Genomic DNA, 15,402 nt, shown 5'->3' with positions numbered 1-15,402 from the left:
TGGTGGTCTTTCAGTCCATGCCAGCTCAGCAGACAGGCAGGTGATCCCATGGTAGCATGCACAGGCTCACTCTGCATTCCTTGGCTGGTTTCTTGTCCAGTTGTTGCATATTGGGGAGCTCCTGGGGGTCTGAGCTCAAGCATGAGGGAATCCTTGGGACAGTGAGTACAAACAGGATGCTCACTTAGCACTTCTCAGAAATTTTTTTCTGAGATGTTGGGGCATAGTGTTTAGCTCAGACTCTGACACTGTTCTATACATCTCCTGAGGTAAGCTTTTCACTCAAGCATTTGGTAGAACCAGTATAGTTTCTTGCCTTCTGAGCATTCAGGTGATTTACTCTCTGGTCCCTTTAAAGTTCTTCTTGTCCTTCAGGGTGAACATTATAAGATAACTGGGAAAAGTTCTGTAAAAATAGAAAAACAAAACAAAAACACCCCCTCAAAAAAACCCAACCAACCAACCAAACAAACCCCCAAACAACAACAACAACATAAAAAAACCACCAAGACCCTTTCTTTCTTCAGAACAAGAATGATTTTCAGGGTCCTGGAATGTGCTTGTTCCTCAGCCACCCACTGAATACGTGGCAAAATTAAATACATCTGACATGTAGAGCACACCATGTCATGTCTGCTGATGTGATCCAATGAAGTACTAAGCATTACTCAACGTAAGACTTATAGAAACAAAAAAGAGATGCTGATTGCTTAATATTTACTTATGGTTTGCGAAATAGGACGAATAATCACACCTTGATTTCAGGGGGATTTTTCCTAATTCCTGTGCAGAAAACAAAAGTGATTTACAAGGGCTTATTCTTCCCTACTCCAAATAATGTTACTATAAAGCATAGAATAGAATCAATGAGGTTGGAGAAGATCTCCAAGATCATCCAGTCCAACCTAGCACACAGCCCTAGACAATCAACTAGACCATGGCACTAAGTGCCCCATCCAGGCTTGTCTTGAACACCTCCAGGGATGGCGACTCCACCACCTCCTTGGGCAGCCCATTCCAATGCCAATCACTCTCTCTGCCAACAACTTCCTCCTAACATCCAGCCTAGATTTCCCCTGAATCATGGAATCATAGAATCAACCAGGTTGGAAGAGACCTCTAAGCACATCCAGTCCAACCTAGCACCCAGTCTGATTCAGTCAACTAGACCACGGCACTAAGTGCCTCATCCAGTCTTTTCTTGAACCCTGGCACAACCTGAAACTGTGTCCCCTTGTTCTGCTGCTGGTTGCCTGGGAGAAGAGACCAACCCCACCTGGCTACAGCCTCCTTTCAAGTAATTGATTTGCAGTATGAGATGTCTCTTTCCAGCAGTGAGGCAGTAAAGTGAGTGGAGGGCTGCTCATTTAGAGCCAGACCCTCTAAGTAGAAACTCTTTATATTCTTTTACGTGCACCTGAAATTTTATGTGAGAAATCCATATGGATCTGTAGAAAACGTTACAATTTACCAGGTTACATCCAATTTTTACACTATATTATATCTAGAAAAATACCTGTGCAGTTTTGATGGGATGAGAAACTGTACTTACAGTTCCCAGATTTCACCTACTGGATAGCTGTCCTGTGGAATTAAAGTTTCATTGCTGCTGTAAGGCATGCCCTGTGGGTTTGGATAAAAAGCAGTGTTAAACCTTAACGTCCTCCTTCCATTCTCACCATATTCATCAAGCAGAAGGTAGATGACAGCAGTCATTCCCACCACAGGTGTCTTATTGTCTGTTGAAGTAGTGCCACTTCAGCTATTTTTTAAACAAAGAGTATACTTTGGGCTTGTTCCATCTCTTGCCATTGTGAGTGCTGAAGAAATGCCTCTTTAGATAGCATCTGTCTGGTCTGCTCAGAAGTCTATCAGAGGCGATCAGATCTTCATCAGTATTGCATTTTTTACATCACTGTGGGCAGTTTTGTACACGTTACAGCCTCTCCACCGCTTTTTTCAACTTACTGTAACCCAAAATATTTTGGTACTTTGAAACTGGCCTTGCAAACCCTGCAATTTCCCCTTGAATTTGCAGTTGTGTTTCTGTATTCTCTGTTGTATGGGAGGATGTATCAAATACTGTTCTTTGGGACTTGGCTTTTCTTGTCTTCCTAAACAAATGAAGTGTCTCTGCTGCACAGCTTCTCTTATACATTCAGATTCTTAAATACTGTTCCTCCTTTGACAACTTTTCACTTTGCTATCAAATGCATAATCACTTGGTGTCCTTTTAGAGTTTGTTGATGTCTTCACACAGAAATACATGATATAAAAATACATATTTAAGAAGTACTGCAGCACAAAATCAGCTTTTATAGTTAGGAATATAAAATGTATGTCTTAGGTCTTCTAATAATATTTGATAAAAAGAAGAAAAAAAAATCCTAAGTAAGGAAAAGAACTGTTTTGCACCTTGTAAATTAACCCTTTTTTGTTGTTGCATGAAGACCTTCCATCCAGAAAATACCTTTGTTAGTTGGCTGACTCTATCTAGTTATTATTAGCAGTAAACATTTCACCAGTTGTTCATAGGTAGAACTAGAAAGCAAACAAATTCATGAATCATCCAATCTAAGGGAAACTTTGAAGCAAATGCAGTTAAATCCATGATTAAATTCCCTTTGAATACTTAGGATTTTTTTTTTTTTTGCCTTTATACTTAATGATAAAGAACTTTCTTTGGCCATTTAAAACACATCTGAAGTTACTGAGAAAGGAAGATTTTTTTCTTACGGTGATATTGTAACTACAAAGATGCAGAAAAAAGTTAAAAGAGCAATAGCAGCTTGTAGTTTTCTTTCTTCTTCCTCTTATTTTTTATGTCTTTTTTTCTTGTCTTTTCTTTTCTTCTCTATTATTTTCTTCTCTTCTTTTTTCTTCTCTTTTCTTGTCTTCTCTTGTTTTCTTCTCTTTTCTTTTTTCTTCTCTCTTCTCATCTCTTCTAGTCTCTTCTTTTCTCTATTAATTCCTTCTCTTGTCTTCTCTATTATTCTCTTCTCTTCTCTTCTCTTCTCTTCTCTTCTCTTCTCTTCTCTTCTCTTCTCTTCTCTTCTCTTCTCTTCTCTTCTCTTCTCTTCTCTTCTTTTCCCTTTCCTTTCCTTTCCTTTCCTTTCCTTTCCTTTCCTTTCCTTTCCTTTCCTTTCCTTTCCTTTCCTTTCCTTTCCTTTCCTTTCCTTTCCTTTCCTTTCCTTTCCTTTCCTTTCCTTTCCTTTCCTTTCCTTTCCTTTCCTTTCCTTTCCTTTCCTTTCCTTTCCTTTCCTTTCCTTTCCTTTCCTTTCCTTTCCTTTCCTTTCCTTTCCTTTCCTTTCCTTTCCTTTCCTTTCCTTTCCTTTCCTTTCCTTTTTTTTCTTCTCAAGAGGCACTGCTTACCTCATACAGATTCCTGTGTGAGAATTAGAGGCTGAGTTCATAAAACTACCGGCCCTACCCATGTCAGATCCTTTCTACATACTTCACCTCAAAAATTAAAGAGGGGACATTAAGCGTGATAGAAACCCACAATTACAAAGCAACAACTATGTGCAGAACCATTAGAAGTGCATTTGAAGACAAATCTGTGAAAAAAAACTATGCTGATTACCAGACTGAAAACTAGTGCAGAGTTGTAAAACAGTGTCAAATTTGATTCTACAGAGTCCACATCACTCAGGAGATAATTTTGGGACCATGGTGTATTAGACTGTCTGGGATGCATTGCTTGTAATCTCCTCTGGGCTAAATGGATCTTACACAGAACCACAGAATCATAGAACTTCTTAGATTGGAAAAGGCTTTCAAGGTCATCAAGTCCAATCATTAGTTTCATACTGACAAGTTCTTGACTAACCCAAATCCCTCAGCACATCTAATTACTATGAATCACTATGCTTGGAAAGGACCACCAGGATCACAAATGACTCTGTGCAGGACTGAGCTTTCACAGCATGTAAAACTGCTGAAAATAAGAAGGCCAGGGACTGAGCTCTAGCTTGTGTCTCCTGATGATCTGCCACCCTCAGCTTATTCCCTGGTTTTGGTTCAGTTAGCTCCTCTCAGGTTAATTTGCTCTTGTGAGGGAGCACTAAGCAGCACACAGGAACAGAGCTGAGGCACAAGGCCAGGGTTTGGGTTGGAGCATTTAGTAGTGGCAACATGACCCCACCAGTACACAGCACTGCACCTTATTCCCAAGGCTGAAGGAACAGCAAGGAGGCAAAACTTTGTAGGGATGTATACCTGTAGGCTAGTGACTTCTCCTATAGCTGAGGTACAGTGGGATTGTACTGGAAAACTGCACACCCACAATGATGTTACTGCCAGAAGTGCTTATAATGGGAAATTCTTTTGCAAAATTATCAAGTCATATTGCTGGGATTTTTGGAGACATGAACTGTTAAGTCTGTATCAGCCATCCAGATACTCTTCACTATTAAGGAGACAAAAAAATCATAGATAGATTTGGAGAGTTTTGCTACTTTCTACCTCATTTGACTTTTCTTCTTGAAGGGATCAAGCAGAACCTTTGGGCATTTCTCTGTTGTAAGTGCTAAGACAAGGCTGCAGGAAGCAGATCTGTTTCTGACTTTCTGGTGGGTTTTAAAGGCCAATGATCTCCACCTATTTTCTTCCTCTAATGACAAGGGAAAGGGACAATGAGTAGATGTCAGAGGAGATCCCTTCTACGTTGGGGCAAAGTGTGTAACTGAGGGAGATATATAAGTCTAGTGGAATGGATGAGAAAGAGGTAGCTGAAGGGCTGATGGACAGTCAGGAGATTCTTCCAAGGGTTGCCTTATGCTACTTCCTGCCTTCCTTTATCTTTCAGCAGAGCAGAAGGCCTACCTTGGTGGAGAGGGCAAGGTGGAGTCCCACATTTTTGTCCAGATCAAAGAACAGCTCCTATTCTTTCATAGAGGATTCTTGGAGAAAAGTAGGAGAAACTGTGGTCCTGGATATGCAGAAGGTTGGGAAGCTGGAGTTCAGTCAGCACAAGAAAGCAGTGAGATGGTGTTGTGGGAACAGAAAAGAGAAAATGAAACTCAGGGAGAAAGTCTTGGGGAAAGTTTAGGACCACAGAGAAAGAATTACTGAGAGGGAACCCATACAGCAAGGAACATTGAGGACGAAGGAGAAGTGTGAAAGTCATGTGTCACCTAGGTTTGGTATCAATGTGACACCACCATTCTTCTCTCCGTTTTTGTCTGTGTGGTCTTGACACAAAAAGACACAGGTTTGCAGACTTTTTCCAGGCAGGGTGGACAGAAACAACAGAAATACTGGCATCTCCAGAGGACAGTTCAATCAACTGTTCTCAGTACTTTGCAATAGACATAAAAATTAAGAGGAAATGAAAATAAAAAGGATTTTTATGTAAAAAGTGGAGGAAGATTAACTGGGAGGAGGGAGATTGTTCTTTCTCTGCTTGCATTTATATTTCCAGAAGTACAGTAGCTTTAACTCGATGATATGTGTTTTAAAATGGAACTTCATGCCTGGCCATCTGTTTGTCTCATCTTGTCTTATCCTCATTTTCATAGCCTAGTGCTTGCATCCCTCCAGCACGTGTTCTTTTCCTCATTTTTTATCAAATCATAGAATCAGTCAGGGTTGGAAAGAACCACAAGGATTATCTAGTTCCAACCTCCCCGCCATGGGCAGGGACAACCTACCTTAGATCAAGTATTAAAGTATATGAGGCAACATCTGAGACCTTGGAGAACAATGAGTCCTGTCACTCCCTGAGAGCCTAAAAAGTCCCTCCCCAGCTTTTTTGTAGGTGCTTTTCAGATCCTAGAAGGCCACAAGAAGGTCACCTGGAAGCCTGCTCTTCTGCAGACTGAACAGCTCCAACGCTTTCAGTCTGTCCTCATAGGAGAGATGCTGCAGTCCTCTGATCATCCTCGTGGCCCTTCTCTGGACACACTCCAGCACACCCACATCCTTGTAGTAGGATGAGTTCCTAGTGTGGTCTGAATGAACTTCCAAAAGTGATCAGAACATTCCTTCTCTTTCTCATGCAGACTTGACCTGTCTCTCTTTATCTTTCTCTATGTGACAACAGCACTGTAAATTACATCTTTTAATAATTATCATGTTTTCAAATTGTCCTCTGAAAAGTGAGACTTCATTTTATTCCACTATCTGAAGAGAAGCTGTAGCCATGTGGGGTTGGTCTCTTCTGCCAGGCAACCAGCAACAGAACAAAGGGGCACAGTCTCAAGTTGTGAGGTATAGGCTGGATGCTAGGAGAAAGTTCTTCCCACAGACAGTGATTGGCATTGGAATGGGCTGCTGAGGGAGGTGGTGGAGTCACCATCCCTGGAGGTGTTCAAGCAAAGCCTGGATGAGGCACTTAGTGCCATGGTCTAGTTGATTGGTTAGGATTGGGTGCCAGGTAGGACTGGAGGAGCTTGGAGATGTCTTCCAACCTGGCTGATTCTATGATTCTATGATCTTTTTAGTTGCTATCTTTTTTTCCTGATAGAAGAAGCTCACCCACATTGTGCTTTTGTCCAAAGACACTCAATTGTCCCTAACTAGAGTGGAGCAGTGAATTTAGCATCTCAAGTGCAGCGATCAGTGAAATCTTTCGATATCAGTATAAAGTATCTCCACAAGGAGGTCGATCTAAGGATCTGTGCAAGATTTTTACATCATGTTAATGCACCATCCATCTCTTGTAAAAAGGGGAAATGACTGTAAAGAGACATTGAAAAATACATTCCTGATTTAAAATTTCAGATATATAAAGGGATTCGTAACTGTTTCAAGTTGCACAAGTCACTATAATAAAACATTTTGGTGCTAAAAAGCACTTCATGAAAAATCAAGGTCTTTTAAAACTGTTTCTGACCAAGTGCTGAGACACTGTGAAGGGCAGAAGTCACACTTGTCACACTTCTCTGAAGAAATACTTTATTTGGAATGTTGCAGCATGTCAGCAGCTCCTACTAAACACTTGCACCTCTTGTTTTTTTCTCAAGACAGCTTGTGCAGTGTGACATGCAAGTCAGAAAATTGCAAAGACATTTACATATGTTTTTAATACACACAGAATGTAACCCAGGCTGTGTATTAGATCAAATTAAGAGCCTGGTTAGAATCAGAGAATCATAGAATCAGTCAGGTTGGAAGAGACCTCCAAGAGCATCCAGTCCAACCTAGCACCCAGCCCTATCCAGTCAACCAGACCATAGCACTAAGTGCCTCAGCCAGGCTTTGCTTGAGCAACTCCAAGGATGGCAACTCCACCACCTCCCTAGGCAGCCCATTCCAATGCCAATCACTCTCTCTGACAACAACTTCCTCCTAACATCCAGACCAGACCCCCCCTACCACAACTTGAGACTGTGTCCCCTTCTTCTGTTGCTGCTTGTCTGGCAGAAGAGATCAGCCCCCACCTGGCTACAACTTCCTTTTAGGTAGTTATAGACAGCAATGAGGTTTGCCCTGAGCTTCCTCTTCTCGAGGCTGCACACCCCCAGCTCCCTCAGCCTCTCCTCATAGGGTTTGTGTTCCAGGCCTTTCACCAGCTGTCACACTTCTCTGGACACGTTGAACTGATTGAAACATTTTCCCTCTGTCAAACTCTGATTTCAGTACCGTTATTCAGGCTCTAAGTATATCCCAGACCTGGAGGTGTGGAAATGTAACAGAACTCAAAGGCTTTCTGTACCTTCCCAGGGGAGAGGAAACTTTAAATCTGGATCAGCCATATCCCTGTTAGAAGCCTTATCCAAAGTAAGATTGTATGGCCATTGCCTCCAGTTGTGTCTGTACAGCTTGCAGGAGGAATATTCAGGAGCTGGAGGAGCAAGACAGACTTTGCAAAAGCCTTACAATTATTGTCTGGGCTGTAGGTATGCAGGCTTGAAGTCTTTGCTTTGCTCAGAGTGGAGTAGAGCCACACAACTCCATCATAAGATGCCCTCCTTCATGCTGCAGACAATTTCAGATGGTTTTATTTATTATTTGTTTCCTCCCCCCCCCAAAAAAAAAAACCCACCCAAACTCAAAAACCCAAACTCCACCAGAGCTCTCTCTCTCTCTTTTTTTTTCTCCACCAGAGGCAAACCACAGAATCCAAATACCTCTGTGAACTGCAGGCATCATCTTCTGGCCACCGTTCAGATGCAGGACTGCCCTTGGCACTTGGCTTGCCCTCCATGATGCATCCGTTCTTTCAGTGTAGCACCACCCTCTCTCCTTTCCCTTTACTACCACTTGCACACTCTCTACACTGAGCCTTCCTGGCAAGATGTCTGAGGAGTGAGTAAACAGAGGAATACATAAATGTTTTCAGAGACCTCTTGCTTCTTTTCAGGGAGTGACAGGACTAGGGGGAATGGAGCAAAGCCAGAGATGGGTAGGTTCAGCCTGGACGTGAGGAGGAAGTTGTTGAGCATGAGAGTGGTGAGAGCCTGGAATGGGTTGCCCAGAGAGGTGGTTGAGGCCCCATTACTGGAGGTGTTTAAGGCCAGGCTGGATGAAGCTGTGCCCAGGCTGCTCTAGGGTAGGGTGTCCATGTCCATGGCAGGGAAGTTGGAACTAGATGATCTTTGTGGGCTCTTCCAACTCTGATTCTATGGTTCTATGATTTTCTCTTTCTGATTTGATCCTGCTTTGGTCTTAATTGTTTTGTGTTGTTGTTTGTTTTTTTTTCACCTTTACTTATTTGAAGAGTTTTCATAAAACTATAGAAAAAGTATCCCATTTAAACTGCAAAAAGATCCAATGTAGGTATGAGTACATTAAGGAGGAATAAAATAATTCTTAATCGTTGGAAGACCATGATGTGAGTGCTATATAATAATCTGGGGGGAAATAACAGTTGATTTAATAAAAAGATAATAATTTAATTAATCTCCTTAAGAGAGATCTAAGCATAATCTAAGCAACCCAGGCAACCTGGAAATCAGTAAGAGAAGGTTTGATGAGGCTTTCAAAAGGAAATGTATTCTATTTGTAACAGTAAGCAAGACATTGATAACATATGGTGCTCCAATGCTACTCCTTGTGTTAAGCAATTGCAAGGACAGCTGAAAGCCATGTGGGTGAAGGAACCTCTTCTGCACCTCAGAAAGTGGCAGAATGCAGATTGTTTATCCTAGATTTTTCAGCCAGACAGCCTTTAGGTCTTTTGCTAAGTCTTTAATTCTTTGTTATGAAAGGCAACTATCAGCTGAAAAACTCCAGGCCCATTGCTCACCTTCCAGTAACCAGGATTTGCCATCAGTTAGGCTCCAGTACTAAGTAACACTTAGAGCTAAAATTCTCTGGAACTCCCCAGAGGACACTCTCATTGTGCTCATTTTATTGTGTCACTTTAAGCTGATTTTGATACAGATGCTAAAAAGACACTTCTTTCATGCTGCATTAAGAATCTGCATTGTCTCTGTGCAGTCAGTGAGCTTCAGTGAAGGGCACACAGATGAAGCAGTATCACAGAAGTAGTCAGGGTTGGAAGAGATCACAAGGATCGTCTAGTTACAACCCCCCTGCCATGGACAGGGACACCCTACCCTAGAGCAGCCTGCATACAGCCTCATCCAGCCTGGCCTTGAACACCTCCAGCCATGGGGCCTCAAACACCTCCCTGGGAAACCCATTCCAGGCTGTCACCACTCTCATGCTCAACAACTTCCTCCTCATGGCCATTCTGAATCTCTCCACCTTCAGCTTTGCTCCATTCCCCCTAGTCCTGCCACTCCCTGAGAGCCTAAAAAGTCCCTCCCCAGCTTTTCCGTTGGCCCCTTTCAGATCCTGGAAGGCCACAAGAAAGTCACCTGGGAGCCTCCTCTTCTCCAGACTGAACAGCCTCAACTCTTTCAGTTGCTTCAGCTGCTTCAGTCCTCTGAGCATTCTCGTGGCCCTTCACTGGACACACTCCAGCATCTCCACATCCCTCTTGTAATGGGGGCTCCAGAACTGGATGCAATACTCCAGGTGGGGTCTCAGCAGAGCAGAGGGAGAGAGTCACCTCCCTCGAACTTCTGGCTACACTTCTCCTGATGCAGCCTGGGCTCTGGTTGGCTTTCTGGGCTGCAAGTGCATGTTGCTGGCTCATGGTGAGCTTCTGGTCCAGCAGGACCCCCAAGTCCCTCTCCTGAGGGCTGCTCTCCAGCCAGGCACTGCCCAGCCTGGATTTGTGCTTGGGATTGCCCTGACCCAGATGCAGTTTCACAGCTCAGCTGTACAGGACAGCTCAAAAGTAAGCTTGCTAGAACTTGAGAATCCTCTGCTTCACCTTTCTCAGGCTGGAAAAATATCTCTCACCTTTCTCCTCTCTCCCTTCTGAGTACTCTTTGTACTCATGAAAGACTGATGAGCAACCCCGTGCACTGAAAATTCCTGCATAATGCTGAAATGCTAAACAAGAGAACTTCTTTTTTTTCCCCTCAGCAAACATAAATACATTCCACTTGAAGGTACAGTTATAAAATAGCAAAGATATGATTAAAGAATTCCATGTGGATTCATTACAAGCTTTCATTTCTGGTAAACTAATAAAGCTTTCCAGCTCATTTAGGGGAAAAAAAAATCTCCTAACATTACACAGGAAGAAAAAATTATTACTCTTTGGGTCTCTGATAGCATATTAGCAGAGAGGCAAAATATTATCTATGCCAGATATACAAGCCAACATCGCAGAAGAACTCATAAAGTATATCAAATCCAGGCAAAAACATAACAAGCACAAAGGAGAAAGTCACTTGAACTGTAGCAAACTGATGGTAGACCCATAAATATAACTGCTGTGCTCCCAGTCAAAGCAAAAACCTCAGAATCACATTTTCAGAGATATGCAATTAAGACTTGGGAAGGAAAAAAAAATAAAGAGAGAGGGAGAGAAAAGAGAGATAATATTAACAACAAGCACAAGAGCTTTCTACAAAACTGTAATGAAGAAGAAAAAGAACAGAAGGCACAATAATAAGCCAGATGAGGTAGTAATATACCCAGAAGGCATTGAGAAGTGGACAAAAGTAATTCCTAGTTCGGTTCAGCAGCAATTTAGAGAAGAAACAAATATATGTATGTGTATTTATATGTTTTCAAAACCTTCAAGAGCACTGCCAAGATTCCTCGTGGTGCTATTTCTGTGCATGCAAATATTCTTCCACAAATGCATGCAAGTGGCCACACGATGCAGGACACTGAGTATAGCAAACAAGTCTTGTTTCCATTCACAGCCTTGGAGTTGCTTTAATATCGGGTTTCAGAATGTGGTGGGCTGAGCAAGAATTTGCTCACTCCTGAGGATTTTCTATAGCATCTTAGAGAAAGGAAACAATACCAGGCATGCTGCATGAGCATTGCATGGATGTTTCCATTTTAAGTAATGTGTGTGCAGGGTTTGCGTATTAGCAGCCCAGTGCACAAGTTAATGTTTTATACACTTCTTAGAGATCTTAACAATCTCTTATCATAGAAATCTCCTAGCATAGAATCAGCCAGGTTGGAAGAGATCTCCAAGATCATCCAGTCCAACCTAGCACACAGCCCTAGACAATCAACTAGACCATGGCACTAAATGTCTCAGACAGGCTTTGATTGAACACTTCCAGGGACGGAGACTCCACCACCTCCCTGGGCAGCCCATTCCAATGCCAATCACTCTCTCTGACAACAACTTCCTCCTAACATCCAGCCTAGACCTCCCCTGATCGCACAACTTGAGACTGTGTCCCCTTCTTCTGTTGCTGGTTGCCTGACAGTAGAGATCAACACCCACCTGGCTACAGCCTCCCTTCGGGTGGTTGTACACAGTAATGAGGTCACCCCTGAGCCTCCTCTTCTTCAGGCTAAGCAATCTCAACTCAAGACTGAGCATTTCAGTGCATTTATCTGTAATCCCCAGCCTGTAGTTTTGTGAGAGTCCAGTGTGTTGAGCGCAAATACACCTCTGGTAGGTTGTTTTGAAATCAGGTTTTAAATGTAATGTAGATCTCATTTCCACCACCCCCACCCCCAGTGGTGCTCGTGCCACAGATCTGTCCTGAAGGAACTTATTGTGCTTTGAAGAAAACAAAATCAAAAGGTGGAGCTGTAGCGTGCGAAGGGAAGCAAATTGTTCCCACACATTTATTGCTAAATAGGAGAAACATAAAGGGCTCTCTGGAGAGTTTTAGCTACAGTTGAAGCTACGTCTTGACCTGCTACCCTGCCTTTCTAGTTTATAGTCCTCAGAGGTAAATTACATGGAGTTCAGTCGGGTAAAACACATAATCATCCTGCTGCAGATTCATTCCACCTTGCTCCAGGTCCTTAAACAAAAGCCCGTGTTAGGAGCAGACCTATCTTACCCTCTCTGTACAGCCAGTGGCGAGGAAGGAATTTCCAGAAGAAGACACAAGCAAGGTCTGAATCTTGTTAAGGAGGAGCATATGTCTCTCACCTAAAATGTCCCTAAAATAGCTTCTAACAGGCTGAGGATAAGCTAGTTTCTCTCTACTGGCAATTTGCTTGACTTAAAAGGTTTTTGAAAGGCACTCTGCTAGATGCTCTAAATTCATAGTGGAAAAAATTCTTATTTATAAGCTACATTTTGCATTATTTTCCTCGCTCCCCTCCTTTGGGGTCTATTGATTCCCACATCAAGTGGGGCATAAAGAAAGTAGCTCCAGTTAGTGATACAGTGAACAGTAAAATGTTAAGCAGCACACTTGTTTTGCGGGGGGAGCAGCTGAGCATAAGGCACTTAGTGGTACAAATATTGAAAGGCCTAGCCTTTTTAAAAGGGAGTTTGTAATCCTCAATCACCACGTTTTCAGTGCTCCGAAGTTCCCTGCTGCCCTGCTCTGTTTATTTTTCCTGCAGAGTGGAAAGTCAGCTCCTTCTGGTAGGCTCTGCTGCTACTGTGACTAATGCTTGTGTTGCTTTAAAATCCCACTTAATCCACCTCTTCCATCTGAGTTGCAGCATATTTTATGCTGTTCCCTCAAGTGCCTCCTTTCCACTTCAGAGCACGTGCTAAAGCAAAGCTCCTTCGCACTCTTACACAACCCCAAATTACTCTAGGAATTAGGGCATTTCTGATCCTGCTGCTAATACTGGCATTACGCAACTGAGGCTTCCTCCAGATCTGCTTTATCCTAAGGGTGGCTAACAGAAGTTGCTCAGAGGTATTTGCATTTGGTAGGGTTTGGGCTGTTGCCTACAGTTTGAGCATCCTGAAGTTCACACCTTCTGCTGTGTGGGAACTGGGAAGGCAGACTGTGCTGCCAGAGATGCTCTGTGGCCAATGAAGCATCACTAAAGATTAGAAGATAAACTATGGGTTCATATGCCCTGGAGGAAAGCAAAACTAGATGCCCAGTTTGCCTCTAGGTGAGTTTACTCCTGATGGGAGAGGTTTTATGGAATCTCAAGGGAATCTAGGTTGACCAAGTGGGAAACACAGATCAGAAAAAGTCATTTATGGCACAGAGAGGATTTACCAAAAGCTGGTTTAGCGACAGCACAAGGACCATCAGGAAATCCTCCAAGTTCAAGGCCTCTCCTAGCACAACAGTGCTGATAACCTTGAGTGCTGTGTCCAGTTCTGGGCTCCTCAAGTCAAGAGAGATGTTGAGATGCTGGAACGTGTCTAGAGAAGGGCAACGAAGCTGGTGAGGGGCCTGGAGCACAGCCCTGTGAGGACAGGCTGAGGGAGCTGGGGGTGTGCAGCTTGCAGAAGAGGAGGCTCAGGGCAGACCTCATTGCTGTCTACAACTACTGAAGGGAGGCTGTAGCCAGGTGGGATTGGTGTCATCTGCCAGGCAACCAGCAACAGAAGAAGGGGACACAGTCTCAAGCTGTGGCAGGGGAGGTCTAGGCTGGCTGTTAGGAGGAAGTTCCTGCCAGAGAGAGTGATTGGCATTGGAATGGGCTGCCCAGGGAGGTGGTGGAATCACCATCCCTTGAGGTGTTCAAGCAAAACCTATCTGAGGCATTTAGTGCCATGGTCTAGTTGATTGTCTAGGGCTGGGTGCTAGGTTGGACTGGATGCTCTTGGAGGTCTCTTCCAACCTGGTTGATTCTGTCCCATGATTCTATAATAAGTGTTGATTTTCTAATATCCAGCATACAGAGACAAAAGTTTAGAGCATTGATTACCTTTAGGCTTGAGAGCCTAGCAGCTTTTCTGCTTGTGGCTAAGGAATGGAGATGCTGGCAGCATGGTATTCACAGGCACCCATACATGTCCCTGTGAAACAGAAAACCGAGCAAACAGAACAGGACAGAAACAGAGAGAGGCAGATTATCACTGTCTTTCAGCCGTATCTTATTTATGTTTTGGAAAGCAAAACACACTTTAGCATTTGTGATTCTCTATAAACTGATTTCTGGGTCCTGTCTTAATTTACTCTTACCTCAGGAGTTAAAAAAACCCAAACATTCCTTAAAGCACAGATTATAAAACACATACTTATGGCCATCTGGAAAAACATATCGATTGATTAAAGTTCAATCTCTCCGCTTTAAGACCAGCTCACACCAACTGCAATCACTGCAATTCCAGCTATGAGCTTTTTCTTCAAACATTCCTTCTTGTTGTCGGACCAATCACGCAACAAAACTTTCACTTATTTCACATATTTCCATACCAGGGATGTTTGGAGCACAGTGCTGTGGAGAGAAGAGGTTTTGTGCCCAGTGACTCTGAACTGCTGAAGAATACAAAGGACCCAGGCTCAGTGATGTAAACAGAGATACACTTGGATGTCCCACATGCCTTCCAGCAGCTGAGAACGTGCTCCAAGCTGTAGCCTACAGTTCAGTTCCACACTGATATGTTCTGTCTGACTTGACATGCTGTTGGTTTAATAATTTAATTATTAGGTCATTAGGCCTGAGGAGATTTTGCAAAAATAGCCCACTGGCTTGCAAAACAAAGTGTAAATTCTGCAGTGCCCCACTCGTCTGTGATGAAACAGCAGTAAATAAGTTCAGAGCAGGAAGGTCACAGGAAGTACATTTTTAGGAAGGTAATAAAAATGCATTTCAAAACCCAGAATTAACTGAGGAAATCCAAGAGACAGAAATCTGTTCTGCCTGTGCCACAAAGGGAAACTGGGCAATGTTTTCATACATATGCTATGTGATGAGGCACATACTCCTCCTTTAGAAAACTGTCGAGGACCTCCTCTACTTTGCCTGGAGATAGCTTGGGACAGTGCTGGAGCAGCTCTGCTGTGAGGACAGACTGAAAGAGTTGGGGCTGTTCAGTCTGGAGAAGAGGAGGCTCCTAGGTGACCTTCTTGTGGCCTTCCAGGATCTGAAAGGGGGGGCTACAAAAAAGCTGGGGTGGGACTATTTGGGCTCTCAGGGAGTGACAGGACTAGGGGGAATGGAGCAAAGCTGGAGGTGGGTAGGTTCAGGCTGGACATGAGGAAGAAGTTGTTAAGCATGAGAGTGGTGAGAGCCTGGAATGGGTTG

At 43.3% G+C, this 15,402-nt stretch overlaps 1 protein-coding gene across 1 annotated transcript in view; it reads right to left on the bottom strand.

Moving 5' to 3' along the window:
* Nucleotides 1-372: 372 nt before the first annotated feature.
* The window catches only part of KLF12 (KLF transcription factor 12), a 442,914-nt gene continuing 427,884 nt past the window's right edge, over nt 373-15,402 (bottom strand). The window contains exon 8 of the mRNA XM_064174087.1: nt 373-406. Coding sequence (XP_064030157.1) covers nt 384-406 — 23 coding nt within the window. The 3' untranslated portion in view covers nt 373-383. The remainder of the gene's footprint in view (nt 407-15,402) is intronic.

Source organism: Pogoniulus pusillus, chromosome 3, assembly GCF_015220805.1.
Source record: "Pogoniulus pusillus isolate bPogPus1 chromosome 3, bPogPus1.pri, whole genome shotgun sequence".
Taxonomy (NCBI): domain Eukaryota; kingdom Metazoa; phylum Chordata; class Aves; order Piciformes; family Lybiidae; genus Pogoniulus; species Pogoniulus pusillus.
Note: the sequence above shows the minus strand (reverse complement) of the source record. Positions and strands in the feature narration are given on the sequence as shown.